General features: G+C 40.5%; 1 protein-coding gene across 2 annotated transcripts in view; it reads left to right on the top strand.

The window, feature by feature from the left end:
* Positions 1 to 24,491, top strand: part of rbfox3a (RNA binding fox-1 homolog 3a) — a 1,467,330-nt gene extending 1,442,839 nt beyond the window's left edge. For both annotated transcript variants that reach the window (XM_078163425.1, XM_033611789.2), the window contains one exon: positions 22,151 to 24,491. In XM_078163425.1, the coding sequence (XP_078019551.1) occupies positions 22,151 to 22,169 (19 nt within the window). In that variant the 3' untranslated portion in view covers positions 22,170 to 24,491. The remainder of the gene's footprint in view (positions 1 to 22,150) is intronic.
* The last annotated feature ends 1,313 nt before the right edge of the window (positions 24,492 to 25,804 follow it).

Raw genomic sequence — 25,804 nt, 5'->3', positions numbered from 1 at the left:
AGCTGATCAGCATTGTGTCATCTCCTCTAGTAGTGGCTTGGGTGAAACGGACATTTACGGACACGTAGAAGTTACGCACTATAGCTTTAAGCTAAAGCATTGACATTATGAATGAACCTTCTGTTATAATTGTGCCCAGCACTCCGTGATTCAAGCAGTCCATTCCAGCAGTCCGCTCTAGCACTTCTATTAATCTACCAGCATGTAGAGGCATATCTCAAAACAACAACGTGTGCCGGTAGTAGGAGCAGGCTGACGGCTAAGCATGCCGAAATGCTCATCTTCTTAAAAAAGAATCTCCACATCATGTTTTTTCCAAGACGAGCAAGGTAAGGAGAAGGGACACTGAGGTAGACTGGCAATATTAAGCTTATCAATATACCGTTGCCTCTCTGGTAGGCATAGCGTGCTAAAATAATCCTTTGCCATCTTATTATTAGCTAATAATTTTAGCTAGCTAGTTAGCAATTCAATCGTGGAGACTTGAAGGCGCAGCTGCGGAGGCAATATGACAGCGAACGAGCGAAGAAACGGAGGGGAAAGCAGGCCTCGTTTCCCCTTTGGCTTTCAGATTATGATGCATTGCGCTCTGTCTCTATGGCAACGCCGTCACGTGGTCTGGATATCCCCGCCCATTTCTATTACAAAACGAAAGACAAATGTCCCCAGACTCCCATTCCGAAGTAAGGGAGGCTGGTCACGCGCGACTATGAGACACACTGCTGCACTGATTGGTGTGTTCCTTCAATACCACGAACACACACTGTAGTTTAATTTGACTCAATCCCACATACACTGTCCAGCTGCCACAAATACTCACGAGAGCATCAGTTGTGGATTCATTTGCTACTGAAAATTAGTTTCCATTTAAAGGCTCTGTTTCCTTCTGTTTTATGAGCATTTGTTAAAAATGACAGTGGCCAGCCATTTTATGAACTAACTGAGCTTTTATAAAAAATAAATATGTATTTTTGAGTCACATTTATGAATATACATTTTCACAGGGAACAAACAGGAGTGCTAAGAAGTCAGAAAGTATTTTTGTTTGAAATTATGCTGTCAAACAACTTATTTCTTCAATTGAGATTAATCGCTGAATTTCAGTAGTTATTCGCAATAAATCATTGTTTTTAATCGTATATTTAAAATACCACTTTAAAACACCACTTTAAAACAGTTCTGAAGTTCATATTAACAAGGTGAAGAATTTTTTTTACCAGAGTGTCTTGTTGGGAATCAAATGAATGCAAAGAAATGTACTTTATGATTTGGACTTTTAGATTAATTTCTTTCAAATCAGTGCTGCACTGCTACAAACCATGACTTAGAATAAGCACTTTTAAATTGTTTCCTACCTCTGTGAAATACGATTTTTTATTTATTGTTGCTAATTACTTAATGACGTCCAGTGATCCCCAGTTAATGTAAAAACATGTGCACTTTTCAGGAGCTCCAGTTTAGTTGGCCCCTCTGATTCATACAGGTCCTGTATGCATGGAACTATTGTTCCCCGTGACAGTAAGACATATGCTTGATCACAACATGCCAACCTGAACACGTCCCTGTAATACATAATATACTTGTGCGGTGGTGTGTCTGTGTCGCTCTGTAATTACACCTCCAAAACACTAGTCTGCAGTGGAGTTTCTGTGAAGTGCTGTAAAGACTGCTTCAAAACTCACCTAAAACACACATTAAACATGGCTTAATAGAGACAATTTCAAACACGAGTACATGAATTGGCTTCATTATAACTGCTTTTGCTGGACACATATTCCCCACAAATACAACATGCTACCATTATTAACACAAGCCTATGGCAGATTACATCGTATAAATTAGCCTAATGGCTGGCAGAGTTTTCCTCTAGTCATATCAGGCCAGAGACAACAACAATATTTAACAAAGGTAACTTGACAAAATTTGGCTCGATTATAACTCAAAAGGTTCACTGACAAATTAACTGTCTCTTACCAGACACATTTTCCAGCTGCTAATGTTATTAGCATAAGCTTATGACATTTTACATTGCATACATTAGCCAAGCAGCTAGTGGAGTTTTTCTCTAAATCACACACAAGACTTAAAATGCAGCTTTGAAGTAAGTTGCCACCCATTTAGCAGTGCTGTGGTTAACTTCTTCGATTCAGTTTCATCCACTGGTGATTTGCTCACTCAAAATTAGTTCTTTGCCAGCTTTGGTGATTAACCGTCTGGTTAGCTGCACCTTTGTGCTCAGCTCGTAGGTGGTAGCTCAAACTCAAACTACTTTGGCAATATTGTAATTCAGTTTGAAACAAGGTGCATATTACTTTTGATGTGTCAACTGAGCTGTCTCAGAGTTTTTTTTAAAGTGAAAGGAACCATTCAGAAGGACAGTGGTGTCTTATTTTTCATCACTGTGGCAGCAGGAAGCTGCTGAGGCGGCTTGAATACAAGTAAGAATGCGCTGAGGAGACAAATTAACAGCTTATGATTAACACGAAAAAGGAAAAGAAACATGTTATGTTCTGACCTTAATCACATCGTGATGGATGCGTTGACAGCCCTACTTTATAACAATTTCATCAGAAATATGCATTACCTAAGCAATGTAAGCAATGTAGTATATGTATATGTATATGTATATGGACTTTCAGTGTTGATGGGATACCAACTGCTTTTCATAATTGTTAATGTAAATACAAATATTTGTGTCTTCTTTTGTGCATAGCTCTTTCATGCCCTTTACACTTTTCAAATGTATGTTGGTCTTAGGGTTGTGAAAGTCATTTGCCTAGTATTTGTGTATTATAGAAAGAAGTGTAATAGTGTAGTGTTTATTAGTCTATTATTTAGAGTCATATTAACATTGGGTTCTTATACTAAAAAAGAAGAAAATATATATCAAAACAGAAAAAAATTATATGTACTTTCTTTTTTATAGTTATATATTGATGGTTAGGGGTTAGACAACAGTAATATTTTCTATTAAAAGAAAGGCTTTAACTCTAAGGGCTCTAGTTTCCCGGCGCAGCGCAGGGTGGCGAACCCCGCGCAGAGCTAGTTTCAAGCAGCGCAGCCCGAGGCGCGCTCAGTTTGGTAGTTTGGCAGACCGAGGTGCACTGAGATGGGTGTGGCGGCGCAGCAGGGGGAGGTGTCGACAGATCCAGCTTGGTGCAGTGACAGTTTCATGCCAAAAGGCTTCGCCGAAGGTGCGCTAAAAGCTCGCCAGCTGAAACCACGTCTACTGTCAGTGCAGGGGGAGCGCAGCCAGTGTAAGCCGAAGTTTGGCTGACTGGCGGACAGTGCGCACACGTCACCAAAACCTCACAGGCAGGTTTCCAGAATATCAGGCACATTAACGATACAATAAATACCCAGAAAACCACTATTCAATGCAACTATCTGCAATCAGCACATAAATGTATCTTTATATCGACTGTCCCGTCACATGTGATGTCAGATCAAAGGGGACTGGCACCGTTTGGCACGCGTAATGGAAACCCAACCTGATTTGATTAACACAGCTGCAAACTAATTAGTTCACATCCCTCTCAGCCAACCACAAACAGCCACAGCATCAGATAGGGAGTTTATATTCAGCACCTGTCATCTTAGAAAAGTCAAAAGAAAAGAAACAGAGTGAGACTGCGAGAGAGAAAGAGAGAGCGTGCGCGCACGAGAGAAACGCAACATTGATTTACAATTGTGGTGACTTCCTCCCAGGCTACCTTTGCATCATCAGCCCGTGGAGGTCTGCTCGCAGTTCCGTATATTCGGACACTGCGAGTTTGGACCTCCCGGACCAAAACATCAGTTTCCTCCTGGGAGAAGTTTGGCCATCTGACGCTGCTGCTCTTTTCTGCCATGGCGAATTGAGTAAACTCTCATTATGCCTTCGTGCGGCGCATTTAAGGGCGAGGAGAGGGGCTCATTTGATTGGTGTAATGTGTGTAAAACCCACTCCACACCTTCTCTCCTCCCTCTTTCCGACTTGCGCAGGTAGGAGGGATGGAGGTGGGAAAGAGGATTAGCTGCGCCAGCGTGCACAGTGTGCCAAACTTGCAAAATCCGCCTGGCCACACCCAGTTGGCGAAGCGCAGGTGCGCTGCGCCCCCGCCTTGCCCGGTCTGCGAAACTAGAGCCCTAACTGTTTTTGTTTAGATCAGATTTGATGTCTTTCTATGTGTCTGTGGTTAGGTGTGTTTTGTTAAGCCATAGGTCTACTACTGTATAGCAATGTTTCCTAAATAACCTCTACATTTCCCAGCTCTTGGGCAAGACACTTTATTTTTTTATGTGCTAGCATTCTGTTTGTTTGAGCGTGTTTCAGTTGGGGAAATGGAGAGCACAAGTTTAAACGACTGTCAGTCTGTTTCTTGGTTTTATGACATCACTAAACCACCAAGCCTGTGCTGACGGATGAAGGAGCCAGACAAAAAAAAAGCAGTATTCAAGGTTTCTGTTAATGTGAAACAAAGATAGTGGAGTGGGTGTCACTGAAAACAAGTTTTTCTTTTTCATCTATCCTCACAAAAATAACTAAAAAGCCCTCAAAAAACACATATTTAAACATTACTTAAAAGTCTGTCTATATTTTACCCATCTCTTCATACTTTTGAACGTGAATGTTCATATAGCACCATTAGCTCCTGTTTTCATGTTCCACACAGCAGGAGTTTTTAGTTGTGAGTTTAATGCAGCTAACACAAGTGACATCCCCGTCTGGCATAGTATGGCTGGATAGACAGTCTAATTGGCTCTGTTACTGCAGTCATTTGTAAGATGGCACCATCCGTCACCATCCAAATTGAAAATGATTAACTCAAGACTTTTCTTCCTCTATGCTCTTTTTTATCTTTCAACACTGACATACAAGAAGTTTGAAAACATAACCAAAAAATACCTATTTAAGGATTTTAAAGTGAGTTATAAGTTCAACAAAGTCTCTCATCAAATATCAACACTTAGTCAGTGGCCCTACACGTCAAAATATGATGCACTAGGTACCCCTCTTGTGTCAGTTTTAGATGTTAAGGGATGGTATGTCAATTCAAGCTTATTATACGCATTGTCTCTTTTAAAAATAAATATCTCTTTCCGCATGAAATGTAAAGTTTCTGCAAATTAAATGCAAATTTTATCTTTTTCAAATACACTTAGAACATACGTAAAACAACTTTAGATTTACTTCCTTGGGTTTAGGCAACAAAAGCACCTGGTCAGGTTTAGAAAAAACCCCATTATGATTTGGTTTAAAATAAGTCAGTTTTTTTTACTACTCAACTACTACTATCAATCATATGGGGTCAGATCAGTCTCATAATAAATGAACTCACGCAGGGTTTTTCATGAATGCACATGCTCTGGTTCACAGTTGTATTTCGGACTCACTAATGCACACGATCTGTTTCGCAAATGCACACACTCTGGTTCACAAATATAATGTTTATGCAAACTTGTAATATAAATTCGGAAATGCACACGATCTGTTTCGCAAATGCACACGCTCTGGTTCACAAATATAATTTTTATGCAAACTTGTAATATAAATTCGGAAATGCACATGCTCTGCTTCACAAATATTATTTTGAGGCACACTTGGAACATAAATTTACAGATCATGCGAATTGCTGAATGTGCATTTACAAACTGCTTCTCATTTGTGAACCTCTCTACATTTGTGAGAGAAATCTGTTTGGTGAATTTTGAGACTCCCCTGACGTTGCAGGTCAACGAACGTCACCATTGGCTGATAAATCTGTCAATCAAATTTATGATTCTGATTGACAGATTCATCAGTTAATCAGGTGTGTCGCTTTCAGCCAATCGTATGGCTCCTTACATTTTCTCCACACTTTTAAACCAATCGCAGAGCTACTGAGCTACTGTTTGCAGTGTTCAAAGACGCTCTAGACTGAAACGGTGGAAAAGACATGAATCAATCTCAACCTGTAAATAACACATTTATCTTATTATCCCCTCGTTGTAAATCATGCAGTGTTATTGAATTATCATGAGTTGAAGCGTTCTGCTTAGCCAAGTAACATGTTTGAATGAACATAAACTATGAATACACCCTATGTAAGGAGCCATACGATTGGCTGAAAGCAAACACACCTGATTAACTGATGAATCTGTCAATCAGAATCATAAATTTGATTGACAGATTTATCAGCTAATGGTGACGTTCGTTGACCTGTGATGTCAGGGGAGTCTCAAAATTCACCACACAGATTTCTCTCACAAATGTAGAGAGGTTCACAAATGAGAAGCAGTTTGTAAATGCACATTCAGCGATTCGCATGATCTGTGAATTTATATTCCAAGTGTGCCTCAAAATAATATTTGTGAAGCAGAGCATATGCATTTCTGAATTTATGTTACAAGTTTGCATAGAATTTTTTATTTGTGAACCAGAGCGTGTGCATTTGCGAAACAGATCATGTGCATTTCCGAATTTATGTTACAAGTTTGCATAAACATTACCTTTGTGAACCAGAGCGTTTGCATTTGCGAAACAGATCGTGTGCATTAGTGAGTCCGAAATACAACTGCGAACCAGAGCATGTGTGAGATACCCTGCGTGAGTTCATTCATTATGAGACTGATCTGACCCCATACAATCAATATCACGTGACATACATAACTAGTATAGTATGCTACACATACTAGCATACTGCATTGTTAGTGAAAAACTCCAACAACCTTTTGGATTCACACGGGACGAACACTGGGCTCCTGAGTGTTTTTTGACCCATCCATCTCTCTTCTTGCCCACCATATGCAGACTTTCTTTTTATGCCACAGTAGTTGCCCAAAAAACGTGCCGCCGCCTGGTGTGTCTCAGCTGTTCACAGTCATGTTATGTTATCCCCACCCTCAACTGCTCTGTGGTATCTATTAGCTCAGCTGCCTTTTCCACCAGTAGAGACATTAGACTGACCTCTGCTGGCGCACTGTGCGCACTATATACAATGAGTTTTATCCTTTCAAAATGGACATCCCCCAGTCAGCTGCGGGAGATCATTGTTTGCATAATTCTGTCTAAACAAATCTAATAGATAAAGCATTCATTGTTTTTGCAGCAGAAGGTTAAGGCTTACACCGGAATTCCATCGGATGTCCGTTGCGGAACGGCTGCGCTGGTTATCCGCTGCATGCTCCGCTGTCCGTCAACACCCACCGGCTGTGTTTGCTGTGCGGAGCGGTGCAGCTCCGCCGGAAAGTGGGTGTCACGAGGACCAACGAGATCTTGCAAATTCACGCATAATCGCGCGATATAACAAGATGTAGTTTCTATAAACAGAACCACAAAACCAGAGGAGTAGTAGGAAGACATCTCGGTGCACCTCCATGATTAACATCTCCTCGTCCATGGTGTCAACGGGGTGAAATGACGTCTGAAAACCTCTGTCTTGTTGACTTCAGGCCTGCCTCTGTCCATTGTGACGCTGCCGTTCCGGAGTGCAGACGCAACCCACACGCATCTGGTGGAATTTGGTGGTTATGTCTTCCCAGTCATCATATTATTACCTTATCTTATCTTACCTTCCATGCAGTGCAAACATAGCATTTTGCAGTAATTACACCGGAATTTCCCTGTAATGGCCATTGGAGATGTCTGCATCATTCTATATATGTTGATCTAAATTACAAACCATAATAGCTACAACATTGATTGTTTTTGCAGCAGAAAGCTAAGGTTGCTGTCCTCTGTGTCATCATATTATATGCTCTTAATGACATTGTGCTGCATTAACTGTGGTGCAAAAAATGTGCAGTGGCACCAGAAGAATGAATAATGAATCCATCACAAAGCCTTTGCAGTCTGCTAAAAAAAATGAGCATATCTCAAACAGTGAGAAATGTATGTAGTTAGACATATTTCCTTTATGTTTCTACATTTCAATATATTTTTGGTCAATATGTTTTGTATTTTTATTTCCCAAAAACTGATAAAAACAACAACAAACAATTTCAATATTTTTATCAATTATTATGGTTTACTGACTTATATAAACCTTTAGCTGAGGTTGTACAGATTTTAGGGACATGAAGCATTTAAAGATACTCAAGAAATGGCATCACGATAAGCAAAAAGATCAATGTAGGCACTGGAGGGCCATTTCTATTGAGGGTGCAAATAGAAAGAGAAAGAAGAGTGCCTTTCTTTTTGACAGTATCAGAAATCATACCATCAGGATTTCTAAAAACCCTGATAAACTAATACAGTTATCTAATACAACTAATGCAATACTCTAATACAGCCCAAGCCTAATATATATATATATATATATATATATATACATATATACAGTACAGGCCAAAAGTTTGGACACACCTTCTCATTCAATGCATTTTCTTTATTTTCATGACTATTTACATTGTAGATTCTCACTGAAGGCATCAAAACTATGAATGAACACATGTGGAGTTATGTACTTAACAAAAAAAGGTGAAATAACTGAAAACATGTTTTATATTCTAGTTTCTTCAAAATAGCCACCCTTTGCTCTGATTACTGCTTTGCACACTCTTGGCATTCTCTCCATGAGCTTCAAGAGGTAGTCACCTGAAATGGTTTCCACTTCACAGGTGTGCCTTATCAGGGTTAATTAGTGGAATTTCTTGCTTTATCAATGGGGTTGGGACCATCAGTTGTGTTGTGCAGAAGTCAGGTTAATACACAGCCGACAGCCCTATTGGACAACTGTTAAAATTCATATTATGGCAAGAACCAATCAGCTAACTAAAGAAAAACGAGTGGCCATCATTACTTTAAGAAATGAAGGTCAGTCAGTCTGGAAAATTGCAAAAACTTTAAATGTGTCCCCAAGTGGAGTCGCAAAAACCAACAAGCGCTACAACCAAACTGGCACACATGAGGACCGACCCAGGAAAGGAAGACCAAGAGTCACCTCTGCTTCTGAGGATAAGTTCATCCGAGTCACCAGCCTCAGAAATCGCAAGTTAACAGCAGCTCAGATCAGAGACCAGATGAATGCCACACAGAGTTCTAGCAGCAGACCCATCTCTAGAACAACTGTTAAGAGGAGACTGCGCCAATCAGGCCTTCATGGTCAAATAGCTGCTAGGAAACCACTGCTAAGGAGAGGCAACAAGCAGAAGAGATTTGTTTGGGCCAAGAAACACAAGGAATGGACATTAGACCAGTGGAAATCTGTGCTTTGGTCTGATGAGTCCAAATTTGAGATCTTTGGTTCCAACCGCCGTGTCTTTGTGAGACGCAGAAAAGGTGAACGGATGGATTCCACATGCCTGGTTCCCACTGTGAAGCATGGAGGAGGAGGTGTGATGGTGTGGGGGTGTTTTGCTGGTGACACTGTTGGGGATTTATTCAAAATTGAAGGCACACTGAACCAGCATGGCTACCACAGCATCCTGCAGCGACATGCCATCCCATCCGGTTTGCGTTTAGTTGGACGATCATTTATTTTTCAGCAGGACAATGACCCCAAACACACCTCCAGGCTGTGTAAGGGCTATTTGACCAAGAAGGAGAGTGATGGAGTGCTGCGGCAGATGACCTGGCCTCCACAGTCACCGGACCTGAACCCAATCGAGATGGTTTGGGGTGAGCTGGACCGCAGAGTGAAGGCAAAGGGGCCAACAAGTGCTAAACACCTCTGGGAACTCCTTCAAGACTGTTGGAAAACCATTTCAGGTGACTACCTCTTGAAGCTCATGGAGAGAATGCCAAGAGTGTGCAAAGCAGTAATCAGAGCAAAGGGTGGCTATTTTGAAGAAACTAGAATATAAAACATGTTTTCAGTTATTTCACCTTTTTTTGTTAAGTACATAACTCCACATGTGTTCATTCATAGTTTTGATGCCTTCAGTGAGAATCTACAATGTAAATAGTCATGAAAATAAAGAAAATGCATTGAATGAGAAGGTGTGTCCAAACTTTTGGCCTGTACTGTATATATATATATATATATATATATATATATATGTATATATATATATATATACATATATATATATATATATATATATATATATATATTTATGTTCAGTGTTGATTACATCTTGGCTGGTAAATGACTGTAGCTCCAGTAGCGAATCACAAAGACTTCCTCTGTGGGATTGTAGGTGACAGAGCCCAAGTCAAAAGACATATGAACAGAGCGGGCTTCTACTTTCAAAGGAGCCACAGGGGAGCCAATTTAAAGGCCACATATTTTTCATAAAGCCATCGTCGGACTCATCACAGCACTGTTCTGAGCAGTAGCAGAGTTGAGGTGCAGATGTGAGAAGAACCACATCAGCAATTCTCAGCAGTGCACCTCGTATCTGTTCACTCCGCACTCTTTTTTCCCCTTTTGATAGCTTTTACACATTTGTGCTCTCCTTTTCTTTTGAAGTTATAGGTTTACGCTTGAAGTGATTTTTAGAGATGCAAGTTTTATATTAAACCAATGCTTTGTAGTTTAAACACATGTTGTGTGTGCCTTTTTTGTTTGTTTTTTGCACATGATCTGCTAATGTATCTTATTATCTTAGTATTTGTTAAATTTCTGAAAATGTAACGTTTCCTCTATGTATTTGATTTTCTCATGTTCTCTTATATACTCACAGAATAATATCTGATGAATATGTACCAGCCTGCATATCTGTGCTGGGCATAAAAGAATATTCCTTTTGGCCCAGTATCAGTGAATGCAGCACTGATTTATTTTGTCTCATTGTGTCTATTAAGCAAACATGTATATCATATTTAACTGTTTATTGTCAAATCTCAATATACTTTTTCTTGAAAGACGCATCTGTTGAGTTTATGCTCGTCTGTTCTTTGCTCATGCTCGCTCAAACACAGAGCTAACCAACACGTTCTCATCCCAAGTCGTCAGGTATCACCGCTTTGTCAGTGATGTTTACAATATATGTGCTAGGTATTCTCCTGTGTCTGCTGTCGACATTCCAGGATGCTGCAACAAATGCCTCGACATCAACAAAAGTGCATGGTTAGGTTCAGAAAAAAACATCATGGTTTGGCTAATGGTTTCTCATTCATACAGAAAGCAAACACTGAGCTCCTGAGTGAAAGTCCAGGGTCTGTTGAACCCATCCACCACCCCTCCAGCCCACCCTTTTGGGACTCCAGTTCTTTATATTACGTCATTACCAGCAGCATTCAACCTGACACCATCCAGCAGTGTTCCATACCACCACGATAGGTGCCATCAACCCACCTCATGAACTGATGCCACCCATCCACGAATCTTACTGCCACCAAAGATGGCTTTTTGCATGAGGTGATGCATAAATCACTGACAAAGCTGCGATATTTGACAACTTTGGAATGAGAATGGGCTGGGCTAACTCAGTGTGATCAGCCTTTGGCTTTTGAAACATGACTGATGAGCCTCCTCAACTCTTGCCTCTACTGCTTTTCCTCTCTGTCCTCTGTCATACATCCACCCTTTAACCTGTTGTTGGGATTTGCTAAAGGCAAGTTGGTTATTGGTTATTGATTATTAATTACTAATTGTAATTGATTAAGAAATTAAATTATTAATGTAAATGAATAATTCCGGGGAACCACCCTGGATACAGGGATCAATAACCAACCAGAGAGAGAGGGATGGTGGACGTGGCCTCTTTGAGGTCAAGAGATCAAGAGACCTATAATGGCGTCACCAGATACCAGACATAGGGGAAAGTCACACATGTGCAAGTCACAAGCAAGTCTCAAGTCTTTACCTTCAAGTCTCAAGCAAGTACCAAGTTAGTTGTTGTGGGCTCTACACTAACCTTTTTCACTAGGAGCACATGTGCTCCTAACTGAAAAAAGTTAGGACATGTAAAAATCTGTACTCGCACAGCATGCCCCTGAATGATTTCTTTTGCGCGCACAAAACTATTTTTAGTCGCAAATGCGAGTTAGCTGGGGGGGGGGGCTAGCTAGCTCCATTGTGTTTGATAACATTGTTGAACGTAAACAGAAGTGACGCCCAATGGTGCTTAGCGTACCTTTATTATTGAATTAAAGCCAAATCCTTTCGAGTCATCTGTCTCAAGTCAAAGTCAAGCCTCAAGTTGAGTCTTTTATCAACGTTAGTCAAGCAAATCTCAAGTCATATTTGCGACTCAAGTCTGACTCGAGTCAAGTCATGTGACTCGAGTCCCCCATCTCTGCCAGATACTGATAAGAGTGAGGAGGGAGACTAGAGCAAGACAAGCGGTCATAAAACCGCTGGCCTCATGTGCTCCTTTAAAGGGATAGTTCGACATTTTGGCAAATTCGCCTATTGCCATAATCCCTATAGTCATATGAGTAGGTACATTACCTTTAATTGTCAGTGTGTGCTGTTCTGAGATCGGTGGGGCAGAGCTGCCTGCTGAAATGGAGGTGAACGGTACAGGTCCCTCTCTCCCTCAAAACTAATCAAATACACCATCAAATGACTCCAACCCGCTCTTGTGGACAACTCGTAGCTTACACATTCACCACGCTATGAAATAATAATGTAATATTACGAGACAGAGCTGTTTTGAAGCCAAATGCAGAGCCGGAACTACATTCCAGACATACAGTACTTGCTGGGCGGAGTGATTTCAAACAGCATATGTTTAGTGCAGTTACTCCCGTCATCAAAACAACAAGTTTGTTGAGAAGAAGCCAGAATATACAGAGGAAGAGTTACAGGTTTTGGAAGAAGAGAGAGCAAGAAGAGAGGCTGAGGCTGCCGAGCAACTAGGGGCTGCAGGGAGACCCAGAGCCGGTGGTGTCAATGTGGGGCTTATTAGCCACTTTATTAGGTACACCTGTGCAATATAAATATAGAGTACGCCTCAAAATAATCACCGGAACATGGGGAGAACATGCTAACTCCACACTCATAAATCACCACAACTCCTGAGGGAACAACAACATAAAATGTTCCCTAGCAGTCTGTTTATTCCCAACAATGAGAAGTAATGCCAGTCACTTCACTATATACTCTGGGCAAGCACTTATCCATAACATGACCACAACAATAGCCTTATTTACCATGCTTGGGTTGTAGGCTAATGTTACTCAACATGGAGGTAACATTAAAGCAGAGAGATTGCTGAGCAAAATACACAACGATCATTTACCACGTCTGCTCGTTTAGTAATGCCGACAGATGGTATGGCAGTATCTTTCAATGAAAAGCCAAAAAACCATTCCTGAGCTTCTGCACTCCATCCTTTCACTGTAGTCCTCCGGTAAAAAATGGCAGGAGCACACAAACATTTTCCGGACCATTTCCACAGGCGTGTTGGGGTCGATGTCCAGCACAAATAGCCATTGTTTCATCCTGTCCATATTACTGGTTGGAACTACGTGAAACTTCACTTTGCTCCATGTCTTCGGCTTGTTACCGCAACCTTTTACAATACATGTGTAAACCATGATTTACAAAAACACTTGTAAACTTTCCTCAAACCTTCTGGTGTGTCCAGCTGACGATACCGCAAATGGCTACAAGCAATAACAATGGCACTGTCTCAGCTGCGCACTGTGTCACTCCGCCCAGTGGTTTACTCAAGAAAGTACAGTACAGGCCAAAAGTTTGGACACACCTTCTCATTCAATGCATTTTCTTTATTTTCATGACTATTTACATTGTAGATTCTCACTGAAGGCATCAAAACTATGAATGAACACATGTGGAGTTATGTACTTAACAAAAAAAGGTGAAATAACTGAAAACATGTTTTATATTCTAGTTTCTTCAAAATAGCCACCCTTTGCTCTGATTACTGCTTTGCACACTCTTGGCATTCTCTCCATGAGCTTCAAGAGGTAGTCACCTGAAATGGTTTTTCAACAGTCTTGAAGGAGTTCCCAGAGGTGTTTAGCACTTGTTGGCCCCTTTGCCTTCACTCTGCGGTCCAGCTCACCCCAAACCATCTCGATTGGGTTCAGGTCCGGTGACTGTGGAGGCCAGGTCATCTGCCGCAGCACTCCATCACTCTCCTTCTTGGTCAGATAGCCCTTACACAGCCTGGAGGTGTGTTTGGGGTCATTGTCCTGTTGAAAAATAAATGATCGTCCAACTAAATGCAAACCGGATGGGATGGCATGTGGCTGCAGGATGCTGTGGTAGCCATGCTGGTTCAGTGTGCCTTCAATTTTGAATAAATCCCCAACAGTGTCACCAGCAAAACACCCCTACACCATCACACCTCCTCCTCCATGCTTCACAGTGGGAACCAGGCATGTGGAATCCATCCGTTCACCTTTTCTGCGTCTCACAAAGACACGGCGGTTGGAACCAAAGATCTCAAATTTGGACTCATCAGACCAAAGCACAGATTTCCACTGGTCTAATGTCCATTCCTTGTGTTTCTTGGCCCAAACAAATCTCTTCTGCTTGTTGCCTCTCCTTAGCAGTGGTTTCCTAGCAGCTATTTGACCATGAAGGCCTGATTGGCGCAGTCTCCTCTTAACAGTTGTTCTAGAGATGGGTCTGCTGCTAGAACTCTGTGTGGCATTCATCTGGTCTCTGATCTGAGCTGCTGTTAACTTGGGATTTCTGAGGCTGGTGACTCGGATGAACTTATCCTCAGAAGCAGAGGTGACTCTTGGTCTTCCTTTCCTGGGTCGGTCCTCATGTGTGCCAGTTTGGTTGTAGCGCTTGTTGGTTTTTGCGACTCCACTTGGGGACACATTTAAAGTTTTTGCAATTTTCCGGACTGACTGACCTTCATTTCTTAAAGTAATGATGGCCACTCGTTTTTCTTTAGTTAGCTGATTGGTTCTTGCCATAATATGAATTTTAACAGTTGTCCAATAGGGCTGTCGGCTGTGTATTAACCTGACTTCTGCACAACACAACTGATGGTCCCAACCCCATTGATAAAGCAAGAAATTCCACTAATTAACCCTGATAAGGCACACCTGTGAAGTGGAAACCATTTCAGGTGACTACCTCTTGAAGCTCATGGAGAGAATGCCAAGAGTGTGCAAAGCAGTAATCAGAGCAAAGGGTGGCTATTTTGAAGAAACTAGAATATAAAACATGTTTTCAGTTATTTCACCTTTTTTTGTTAAGTACATAACTCCACGTGTTCATTCATAGTTTTGATGCCTTCAGTGAGAACCTACAATGTAAATAGTCATGAAAATAAAGAAAACGCATTGAATGAGAAGGTGTGTCCAAACTTTTGGCCTGTACTGTAGTTCCGAGTATTTGCTTCATGCGTCATAATGTTACTTAATTATACATTATTATTTCATAGCGTGGGGAATGCGCAAGCCATGTGTTTTCCACTAGAGCGGTTTGGAGTCATTTGATGGTTTATTTGACTAGTTTTGAGGGAGAGAGGAACCTGTACTGTTCACCTCCATTTCAGCGGGCAGCTCTGTCCCACCGGGGGGTTTTCTCCAAACTCTGCAGATGTTGAGGAATGGCGGGGTTGAGCGGCGTTCCTCTGGTTCTCCGTGGAGTGTTAAAACAAAAAGAAAAAGGTGTCTTTGCTCGTCCAGTCAAGAAAAAGGGCGGCCTAGGTCGGTTGAATTCAAACGTTTGAAGTGCTCCCTAGCGGTAACTTGCGCACAGAAAGCTTTTGGCTTCCTTCCAGCAGGCTCGTTATATGGGGATTGCGAGGGGTGTCAGCGTGTGGTGGCAATTAAAGTCTCAGTGACGTCAGAGGGCATTCCGCCTGACTCCACCAGGGTCTGGCCGCTGTCGCCCAGTAGGGAGCAAGAGTTTGAGGCCTAGTCCACACGGACCTGTGTACTTCTGAAACCAAAGTTTTTCGGGCTCCGGTTTCCAAAAAAATTCGTCCACATGAGTGGTGTGATAAAAAAATATGATCACACAAAACAGCAAAACCCGCTACCAAGTGAAGTAATACATATGCCAAAGCAGTAGGTGGCAATGTAAATTCTAATGGAAAGGCCATTTTAACCAATCAGAAGTCAGACTCAATACCGGAATAGGGAAGTGCGGAAAATAAAAACAACCACAAACATAGCGCCACCTAATTCAACAGCAGATGCGCCTGAATGACCAACTACACTACCACAAAAGCAGCGATGGATCCAGAACCTCCGTTGGCAGGCCCGTCGCCACTTTGGTGGTAGTGTAGTTGGGGTAGCTAGCAACAGGAGCAGCCTCCTTCGTTGGTCGTTAGGTCGAGCAGCTGGTTATGCCATCCAAAGAGAGCAGATAGCACGGTCTCAGATAAAGTTAGTATGACATATAAGGTATTTATGTGTATCTGCCCACTCAATTGTGACATTATTTTATGCATATGATATCGATTTTGTATCTTTACAGATACCATACAGATACCCCCCATTCAATTTAAAGCATAACTGATTTGAGTAAAGGCACAAGAGCAAATTTGGGTATATAAACGGTTGGTTCTTCAGTTGGCAGTTACACCTAGAGTAAAGCTACTTAAGACCAGCAAAATCACCGTTTGTTTTCATTTATTCTTCCAGGGGGTAAATGTCACCTGAGCACCTTAAGATTTTAGTAGTGTACCCTTAATAGATAATTTGTTTATATAGCTTGTATTATGCTTCGTGATATTGTTTGAGGGAACTGTTACGTAAGGTAACTGCATATGAGTGGATGCAACCGTCACTAATGCTAGCATAGTTCCTCAGGGATTTAAGCTGTTATTACTTTAATTTTGACAATCTAACCTGTGACAACACATTAGCTAAAGTTTTAAGGACTGTATCTGTTGGTAGCTGTTGTTGATTTTGTTTAAATATGTTGAAATATAATTTTATGGGTTCTTGTTTGTCAGACAATTGAGCTAAGCTAACTAACGCTAACGTCAGCTGTGACTTGTTGCCATAGCAACGGTAAACATTCACATACGGGTGCAGAGTGCAGATTCAAGCTTCATTGTAAATATAGTTATGATACGTTGTATTAAACACAGGATGTGGGATTTTAGTAGTTAGTAAACTTTAGAAAAGAGCTATTTACCGTCGCTCTGACGTCAAACAATGGAGAGAGGTAATAAAATACTGCAGTTATCCTATCTATACGCAACCACTGGCACCAGAGTCTTCCAAAAACTTCACCCTGGACTCCGGTTTCAAAGAAACGCAGTTTCGGGGGGCCCAAAAGTGCGGTTGCGTGTGGCCAAACAGCCAAATTCGCATAGAATAATATACGGTTTCAGAAGTACACGGGTCCGTGTGAACTAGGCCTGAATTTTGGAAGTGATTTACACCTTTGACAGTTACTGGACCGATGGAGGCCTGACGTGTTTCCTTTGTTCACAGACTCGCTATTGTTTAAAACATGTGGCTGAGGTCCCAACACTAACTTCTGTGGGAGGTATTTGCCCAAAGTGATTAATATATTTGTCACCTCAGCTCTCGGCTAGGTTCTCCTCTGCATCCTCCAAGGTATTTCTCAGCCCCAAACTTACCTGCTTGCTTACCTTGCTCAGCCCCTGCTGCTTTCTGCTTTCTCCCCCAAACATCTCACCACCCCTTCTTTTCCCTGTGAGGCTCCATTCCTGCAGCAGTCCTTATACAGAAATGCATCTGGGAGGGAGCAGGCCTGTTAAGGTGAGACAAGAGGATGCCATTATTGACTGTGATTTGCGACTCAGCAGTGCAGCTGCACAGGTTTCTGTCTCTCCGTCTCTCTTCAGAGGGGCAGGACCAAGCAACTACAAAGTTATGCTGAAATTAAAGTCCTCCTCTTCTGTCCTCGCCTTGGAAGATTCAACCTCCCACCGACACCCTCGCTCACACATACCTCCTTCCTTTGCCTCAACAACTCATCTCCCAGAATTAAAAAGGTTTTGTCAAGACGAGAGCATCCCAGGAAACAGCCAACCTCACTCTCTCCCTCACTCCTCCTTCTCTTCTCTCTTGCGCCTGTTGCTGGAGTCTGATGTACTTTTGCTGCCTGTATCCTCAACATGGGAAAAAATCTGAATTGTCTCGTACAGAAAAAAACAACTGCAGTGCTCCCTTGATCTTGCAAAGCCTCTAAGACAGTCAACAATAATAACTGTAGTGGGGGTTTGACAGACATTGAATTTTCAAGGCTGATACTGTCACTTTTGGATTGGATTTGAAGTTGCAGATCTGCTGATACTTGTGTTCTTAGTCTTTTAAATGTCTTCCACAACCTGCCTGCTCAGTGCTAACCCAAGTTGTGCAGAATTTTTACATTTCCATGTGCCGTAGCCAAAAGCATTATATTTTCAGCTTGTCCATCCATTCTTCCATCTATAGTACAAATTTATGTACGTGTGTAAGTACGTCCCATTCTCAAGAATGCAATCTCAAGAAAAAACTTGAGAGAATTTCTTCAAATTTGGCTTCTTTGAAATTCTTTAAATTTGGCACAAATGTCCACTTTTAGTCAAGAATGAAATTATTAGAATTTGGTGGTCAAAGGTCAAAGGTCACTGTGATCTCACAGAACTTAAATTTGGCCCTAACTTAAGAATTCATATGCTAGTTATAATAAAATTTCACACAAATGTCTGATAGGATAAAATGATAAAGTGTTGACATTTTGGATCCAGTGGGCAAAGATCAGCGTCATTGTGACATCATAATGTTTTGCAAACAGATTTTTCTGGTCAATGTCATAACTCAGGAACAGAAGGGGAGACATTTTGTCAGATACTAAGTTGGTGAAATTAATCTTGGGTGTCCACCTTGAAACTGTACTGATTGTATAGATCCTCTGTGCTGTCAGGGGGAAGATGTGTGGAAAGCATCCATGTTTTCACTGACATGGGTGTAAACTGTAAGTGCAACTTGAGATAGGCATACAACTGCAAGAGGGTAATTCTAGCCATTAGAACTTTTGAGGGAGAAGATAACAAAATTTGAGATGATACCAAATATTACAGGCCAAATGAACTGTAGGGGAAAGTGTATAAAATGATGCAAAATGCAATAGAATATTTCATTTGATGTATTGGTACAGCCATATAACATATGAAGTCTGGATTTTGTATATTTCACTTTGCTTAAAAGTCACCTGACAGTCCTCAACTGCATCCATCTACAGTTAATCTGAAAATATCTGATTCACTGGGTTTAACAGCTTCACTTAGCTTACTAATAAGATTTTCTAAATTAGCCAAATAAATCTCGCAGCCAATAAATCCAGTGTCTTTGCTTTCACAAAGGTTGCTGCCTGTTGCTGTAAGGTGAACATCACAGGAGTCAGCATATGCTATTTTAGTCATGCAGCTTCAATTAAGTGTAAGAATATTCAAATACAGATTAAGTTTTGGATATTGTCACACAGTGTGGAAAAGGTGTCAAATTTAAACAGTAAGCAGGATGCAACGGTGTCTCCTAAAACTTGCATTACCTGCTAGTTTTGCCAAATCTGTTCTCTGGGTCACCATCTTGTTAAAAAAAGTAGATCTGTATTACCTGTTCATCTAATTAACAAAAGAAATATAACTGTCTTTACACATGAGAAAGATTTTCTCTCCATGATCTGTTGTTTCCCCTTTTAATCTGCATCAAAGATGATATTACAGTCAGAGAGAGGAGGAAAGTCTATTTTTCAGCAGTTTGTCTTTCAGTGTTACTGTTGGCTGTGCAGTAACACATTAAAATTGTCTTTCATCATTTTCATTTAGTCATAATATGACTTTCTGTCTCACATATTATGTGTGTGCCAGGTAGGGGGTACTCTGAACAAAAATATAAACATAGCACTGTGGCTCCGATTTTTCACAAGTTAAAAGAGTTTTTCTGTGCAGACAGAAAACTTACCTTTATTAAATTTTGTTTACAAATGTGTTAAAAATCTTTTAGTGAGCACCTGTCCTTTGTCAAGATAATCCATCCACCATATAAGTGTGGGTTTTCAAGATACTGATTAAACAGCATCATTACTAGTCAGTGAAGATTCTCAGTCATCCAGGTCATGGTAATCGTAAGTGCTAATATCGAAGGCAACTGGACTTGCTTGCGTTTCTTGAAGATGTTTCACCACCTACAATGCGGTCTTGGGATCGAAGACAACTTTACACCCATTCACCCCTGGTCCCACCTGACCCTAACGACTCACATGGTGGCCAGGCAGGTCAACGACTCACACTGTGACCTTAACGACTCTGAAACTAAGAGCTCACGTGACCCCTTACGACTCTGCAAGGGTTCCCACCAGTGTTGGGCAGTAACGCGTTATTAGTAAAGCGTTACTGCCCAAATATTTGTAACGCGTTACAGTAACGTCATTCATTTTGGCAGTAACTAATACTCTAACGCATTAGTTTTTAAATTCAGTAACGCAGTTACTGTTACCAAACGGTGTATTACTCCGTTATTTTTGGCCAGGTTTTAAAACGGCGAGCAGCATGCAGTATTCCTTCACATACTGAAGATCCCTTTCACTAAAACATTTTAGCCCTATACAACAAAAGATAGTCCAGTCAGATAGAGGTATATGAACAATCCTTACCAGAGCATCTTAATGAAACATGTCTCTCACCATCTCTGAAGTCACTGTCGACCTGCTGGCCTCATCACAGTGCTGTAATGCTACATTAAGATTAAGATTAAGGACGTACTCAGGGTATAGATGACACTAGAGCGTGTGCGTCAAGGTCATGGCGTGATGGTGAGCCAAGACGCGAGTCCTAAGTTGAGCTTCTTCTTTTTTTGGGGGGGGGGACGGGACGGGACTAAAACGTTACTTTTCTCAGTAACGCATTACTTTTTGGTTTAAGTAACTGAGTTACTAACTGAGTTACTTTTTAATGAAGTAACTAGTAATGGTAACTAGTTCCTATTTTTCAGTAACTAGCACAACACTGCCACCCACACAGGGTTTATAGCCTGCAACTTCATACCAGTCATTTAGAACTGAAGAAGCTTCTTGGATGAGAGGTGAAACATCTTCAAGAAACACAAGCAAGTCCAGTTGCGTACGATATTAGCACTTACGAGCATTATTAATATCTCACATCTCTTTCACATTGAGCTGATTAGGTTATTATGTCTCTGCGGCAGATATAGCCATGGCCTGTTTGAAGGAGAAATTTGTTGATTTCTTCACAGCACTATAAAATAGATATTAGAAAGGGAATTATGATGTATCGTATATAGTAAAAATGCTTTTTGCTTAATTTTTTTCAAAGATGTTTTTTCATGTGAAAGAAGGTTATGTTATAGGTTGTTTTATAAATGTGTATGATTGAATTTGTGCTCATTCAAAGGTAGTGTAATGAAGGACTGAACAACTTCAAGACTGTTCATTTATTCTTTATAGTGTAGATTTCTGTTTCCCTGGCACAAAAGAAGAATAAATTACAACAACAAAACTGACTATTGGCCAAATTGTTATTTTAAACATTGGTATCAATATCAGCCCAGAATTTCAAGATCGGTGCATTTGTAGTTCAATTAGAAGGTTAATTTGTACATTTTAATATTATTTTACAATATCATATATTATTTTAGTGTTTATTCTTCTGAGCAAGTTAATTTGTAATTTTTTTTTTTTTTTTTTAAGCTTTATGCTACCCTTACCCATGACCAGTGCTTTAAAGAAAACTGTAATGTACAGAGCCATGTCAAATTGGAATAAAGTACCACTTTACTTAACCCAGGTTACTAGTAGGATTACTTTTAAAAAGAAACCAAGAACAGCAATTATTTAAAAAGAAATCTGTTTTATTTGTTTTTTTCTGAATTAATATATAATTACACCGAGGAGGTGGACCACACAGATGAAACAAAATCTCATTCTTAACAATCTCATTCTTAAATCAGCTTAAACTCCTGTGTCAAACCCTATTGCAGACTGTTGAAGGGGGTAAAACATGACTTCGAGCTGATTAAAGCTGTACATATTGCTGTTACTGAACTTGTTTTACATACTGTATGTACTGCGTCATCTTGTTGTGATTGATGATCTATGATATTGTTTCACATTGTTTCATCTGATTCCTCCAACATAAATGTATTGTTATTGTTCAGTAATTGAAACTATTCAGTGTATACTGAATCTGATGTATAATGATGGTACAGTTGTTTTGATGACATAATGTTAAACAGTGTATATAGTAACTCTTACACTGCTTTTTAGCCATCTATAGGAGAGTAAATAGTATTTTTTATATATTTATTAACATATATAAAAGCTAATTCACAAAGTAGACAGACATCTTATTTACGCTGACTTGCCTGTTCTTTCTTTTTTAGTAAACAAAAGAAAGACTAGAGGGATGAGTACAGATGGACATCAACTAAAAAAAGAGAAGAACAACACAGACACTGAAGGATACTTAAAAAAGATCAACTAAAACAAAAAGACGCGATTTGTAAAGGAGCTCTTCTATCAAGAATGAAAGGAATCTGACAGGATGGACGGAGGATGCTCTGAGGCTGGGGCCTGAACCATTGAGCCTGTAGTGGTGGGGGCTCCGACCCCTGGAAAAACAAGCCTTGCTGAGTGGGAGAGACCAATTAGAGAAGTCACCATAAAACATTTTATTTTTGTAAACTTTTTTAAGTTTATGATTTCCAAAAAGAGCAAACACTAATGTACGTATATACATATTCTATATTATGTGTATGTAATACATTAAGTATGTTTAAAAAAAGAAGAAGAAGAAGAACTTGGGGGAAAATGTCATGTGTCTTTTGAGTTTAGAGGAGGTAGGTGAGGAGAAGCCAGCTTCCCCCCTCTCTTCTGATTATCTCCAACCACACCCCTCACCCTCTGCTTTAAGGGGGCAGGGGTGAGACTTGGTGTGTGAGTGTGTGTGTGTGCATGCGTGTGTGTGTGTGTGTGTGTGTGTGTGTGTGTGTGTATATGTGTGTTTGTGCGTTGAGGGGTGAAAGGGGGGAGCTGGTCCTGCAGACATGTCACTATGTGATTGTTATGGAAATATATGGAGTAGTCTTCAGAAAATAAAATGCTTTTTGAGCCTGTCTTCCACTAATGGACTGCAGTAGTGTAGCTGTTACTTTGGCTAGTTTTGTCAAGCAGCCTGCATTTTGTAGATTCCAAAAAAACAAAAGTGATGAGGCTATCCCTACCTTATTTTGTGCAAATGGAGATAAGAGAAGGTCAAAATGATTATTTGAAGAATGCACGAGCTCAGCTGAAGTCCACAGTTACCCCTTCCACCAACATGGAACCGGTTGTGTTCCGGTTCTGAAGCGGAGCATTTCAACTAAAGGGGAAGTGATTCAGAACCTGAAAAGTTGGAACCAAAAAATAGCAGGTTTTCCTTACCTAAAGTGCGAACCGTGATGACATCAGTGGGTGTGTCATATTCTAATAGTTGGAAAGAGAGGATGGTGAAGGTAACAATTGAGAAGTCAAATGAGAAATTGTCCAGGGAAAAAAAAACATGCAGTGGTGTCATTAATGGTTGGTTCATGCTTGTTTTTTTGATAAAAACAAATTTCTGTACTAACAGAACAAAAGCTCACAGGTAATTGGTGTGATGTGCCACTTTGCTACTGTTGTTTACTTCTGTTGTGCATTGTGCAAAGCCCTCCGTTGATGACGCATCCTTGATGACAATAGCTCCACTCAGAACTGGTGGAAACGCAGGGTGATTTGCAAGACAGCACTGAGGTCCCAAGAGCCTTGAACAGAATTGGGTTAAGAACCAGAGCTATTTTGGTGGTAAAGGGGTAAGCAAGAACTGAAACGTCAGTAGTAGCTCATGTCTGCTGGAGGCCTGGCTGCCCCTGACATCACTACCAAACATGTCATTGTGGTGTTGTGGTTTGAAGTGGCTGTGCTGTGTAGTGAACTGCTTTTCTACATCGTGTTGGGTTGGAAAGGGAAGGGTAAGGGCGGGTGGAACAGGAAGTCAGAGGGAGGGTACAGATTAAAACATGGAAGCTGTCAACTTTGAAGCATCATAGGAAAGTCTCCTTTCCATCCTTGAACAAAGCCCTTGGCTTCCAGCACCGATGGTGGGATGAGAGGGGGAGGGGGTAAAGCCCTATATGAAGTCAAAAAAGTGTCACAAACAAACAATGTTTTATTAAGAGTCTCTTTAAATCTTTCTATTTATATGGATCTCTACTTTAGTGACATCCTTCTATATTTAAACGTTGTACTAATAACATGCTGTCAGGCATGGTCGAAGAGTCAGTTGTAGCCATTTACTAATGTTGTATTTATTGTATTACCAGTAAGGAGAAAACATTTATATATGAATATAGATATATCTATTTGTGATCTGCAACTCTTGGACATAAGTTTGCCTTTGATTTTCAATTTTCATGCAGAATTCAATGCACTGTCGATGTATGATGAGGTTTCTACTTGTGTGATGTTGAATTCTGTTAACATTAATTTTCTTTCCCTTCAGTTCAGCTACTGAATGTATCTTTAAAAACTCTTAAACTTTTTAGGTAGATGTTGTTGTTTTATATATACTTAAAACATACAGTATTCTGTAAATTATATACACATGTAAATTATGTAGGAAAATGTTTCTCATAATATGCTGGACTTCCTCTTCTGGTGACCCAGATAGACTGTAATGTCATGGCCCAAAAAAAGAAAGAAGAAAAAGTGGGAGGAGGGGGGCTGAAGAAAGCATTTAAAAGGAACAGCAGTACCCTGCACTCAGTGGGACACCAGTGGGAGATACAGAAATGTGTAATCATTGCAGGATCGGTCAGAATTTCTCTCAGCCAGGCCTTTCAAAATTGATAGGAACAGGGCAGGAAGCAGCCTGCCCTGTGTGAGAGGGAAAGATAAAAAATACTTTTTTTTTAGATAGAGATCTTTCTCCCAGTTTTTTTCTGCTTTTCTGTTCCCTCTCCCTCTGTCTTTCTCCCTTGAATCTTATATGAGTGCTATGTGGAGGTGAGGAGGAGGAGGAGGAGGAGGAGGAGGAGGAAAAAAAGAGGGTGTGGGAGGGAGGGGGTACAGTCTCTTCTAAGGTTCATGGGGTGGACAAAATAATAGAAACTGATGAAGTCACATCCTAAAGGAACAACTTTTTATAGTCCTTATACAAACTACTATCTTAAAGTGTAGCTTCAGTATTTTTCAACCTGGACTCTATTTCCGTGTGTTTGTGTGTCTAACTGATGGGAACAACAATTTTTGAAACTGGTCCAGCATTTGGAAGACCACTGCTGCTGGCAGCAGTGAAACAGGCTGCATTGTAACCACTTTTTTTTTGTCAAATTTATGTCCACCAAAAAATGCTTGTTGCCACTGACATTCTCAAATTGTTATTCTAAGTGTCTGACAACTTATGGAAAGGATTCATACCAAGAAATACCACTTTGATAAATAGTAAGATGCTTTTGGTTTGACCATAAAAAGCCCCTAAAATTGCTGAAGCCATCAGACTTCTTTAAATAATTTTACCATCCAAAAACACACATCATTCAGAGAAATTAAAGAAAAGAAATAGAAAAAGAAATAAAACTCACAATCACAATCACCAACTCTGGTTTGGTTGAAATAAACCCTTAATTCACCCAGTTAAGGTGGATTTATACTTATGCTTTAGCTCTATGCAGAGCGTAGCCTACGCAAGTGGCCTATGCCATAGTGAGCATTATTACTTGTTCAGTGGTGTGTCTGTGTCACTCTGCAGTTACACCTCCAAAACACAAGTTGACAGTGTGGTATCTGTGAAGTGCTGTAAAGTTTGACGGGTTCAAAACACACCCAAAACACACATTAAACATGGCGTAATAGAGACTACAAGAAAATACAACATACAAACGTTACAAGCACAAGCTTTTGACATTTTACATTGCATAAATTAGCCTAGTGGCTAGCGGGGATTTCCTCTACTCATATGAAGTCAGGATAAATCACACACAGTACTTAAAATGCTATTTTGTGGGAGGTGTACATCAGGC

The sequence above is a fragment of the Epinephelus lanceolatus genome, chromosome 21, assembly GCF_041903045.1.
Source record: "Epinephelus lanceolatus isolate andai-2023 chromosome 21, ASM4190304v1, whole genome shotgun sequence".
Taxonomy (NCBI): domain Eukaryota; kingdom Metazoa; phylum Chordata; class Actinopteri; order Perciformes; family Serranidae; genus Epinephelus; species Epinephelus lanceolatus.
Note: the sequence above shows the minus strand (reverse complement) of the source record. Positions and strands in the feature narration are given on the sequence as shown.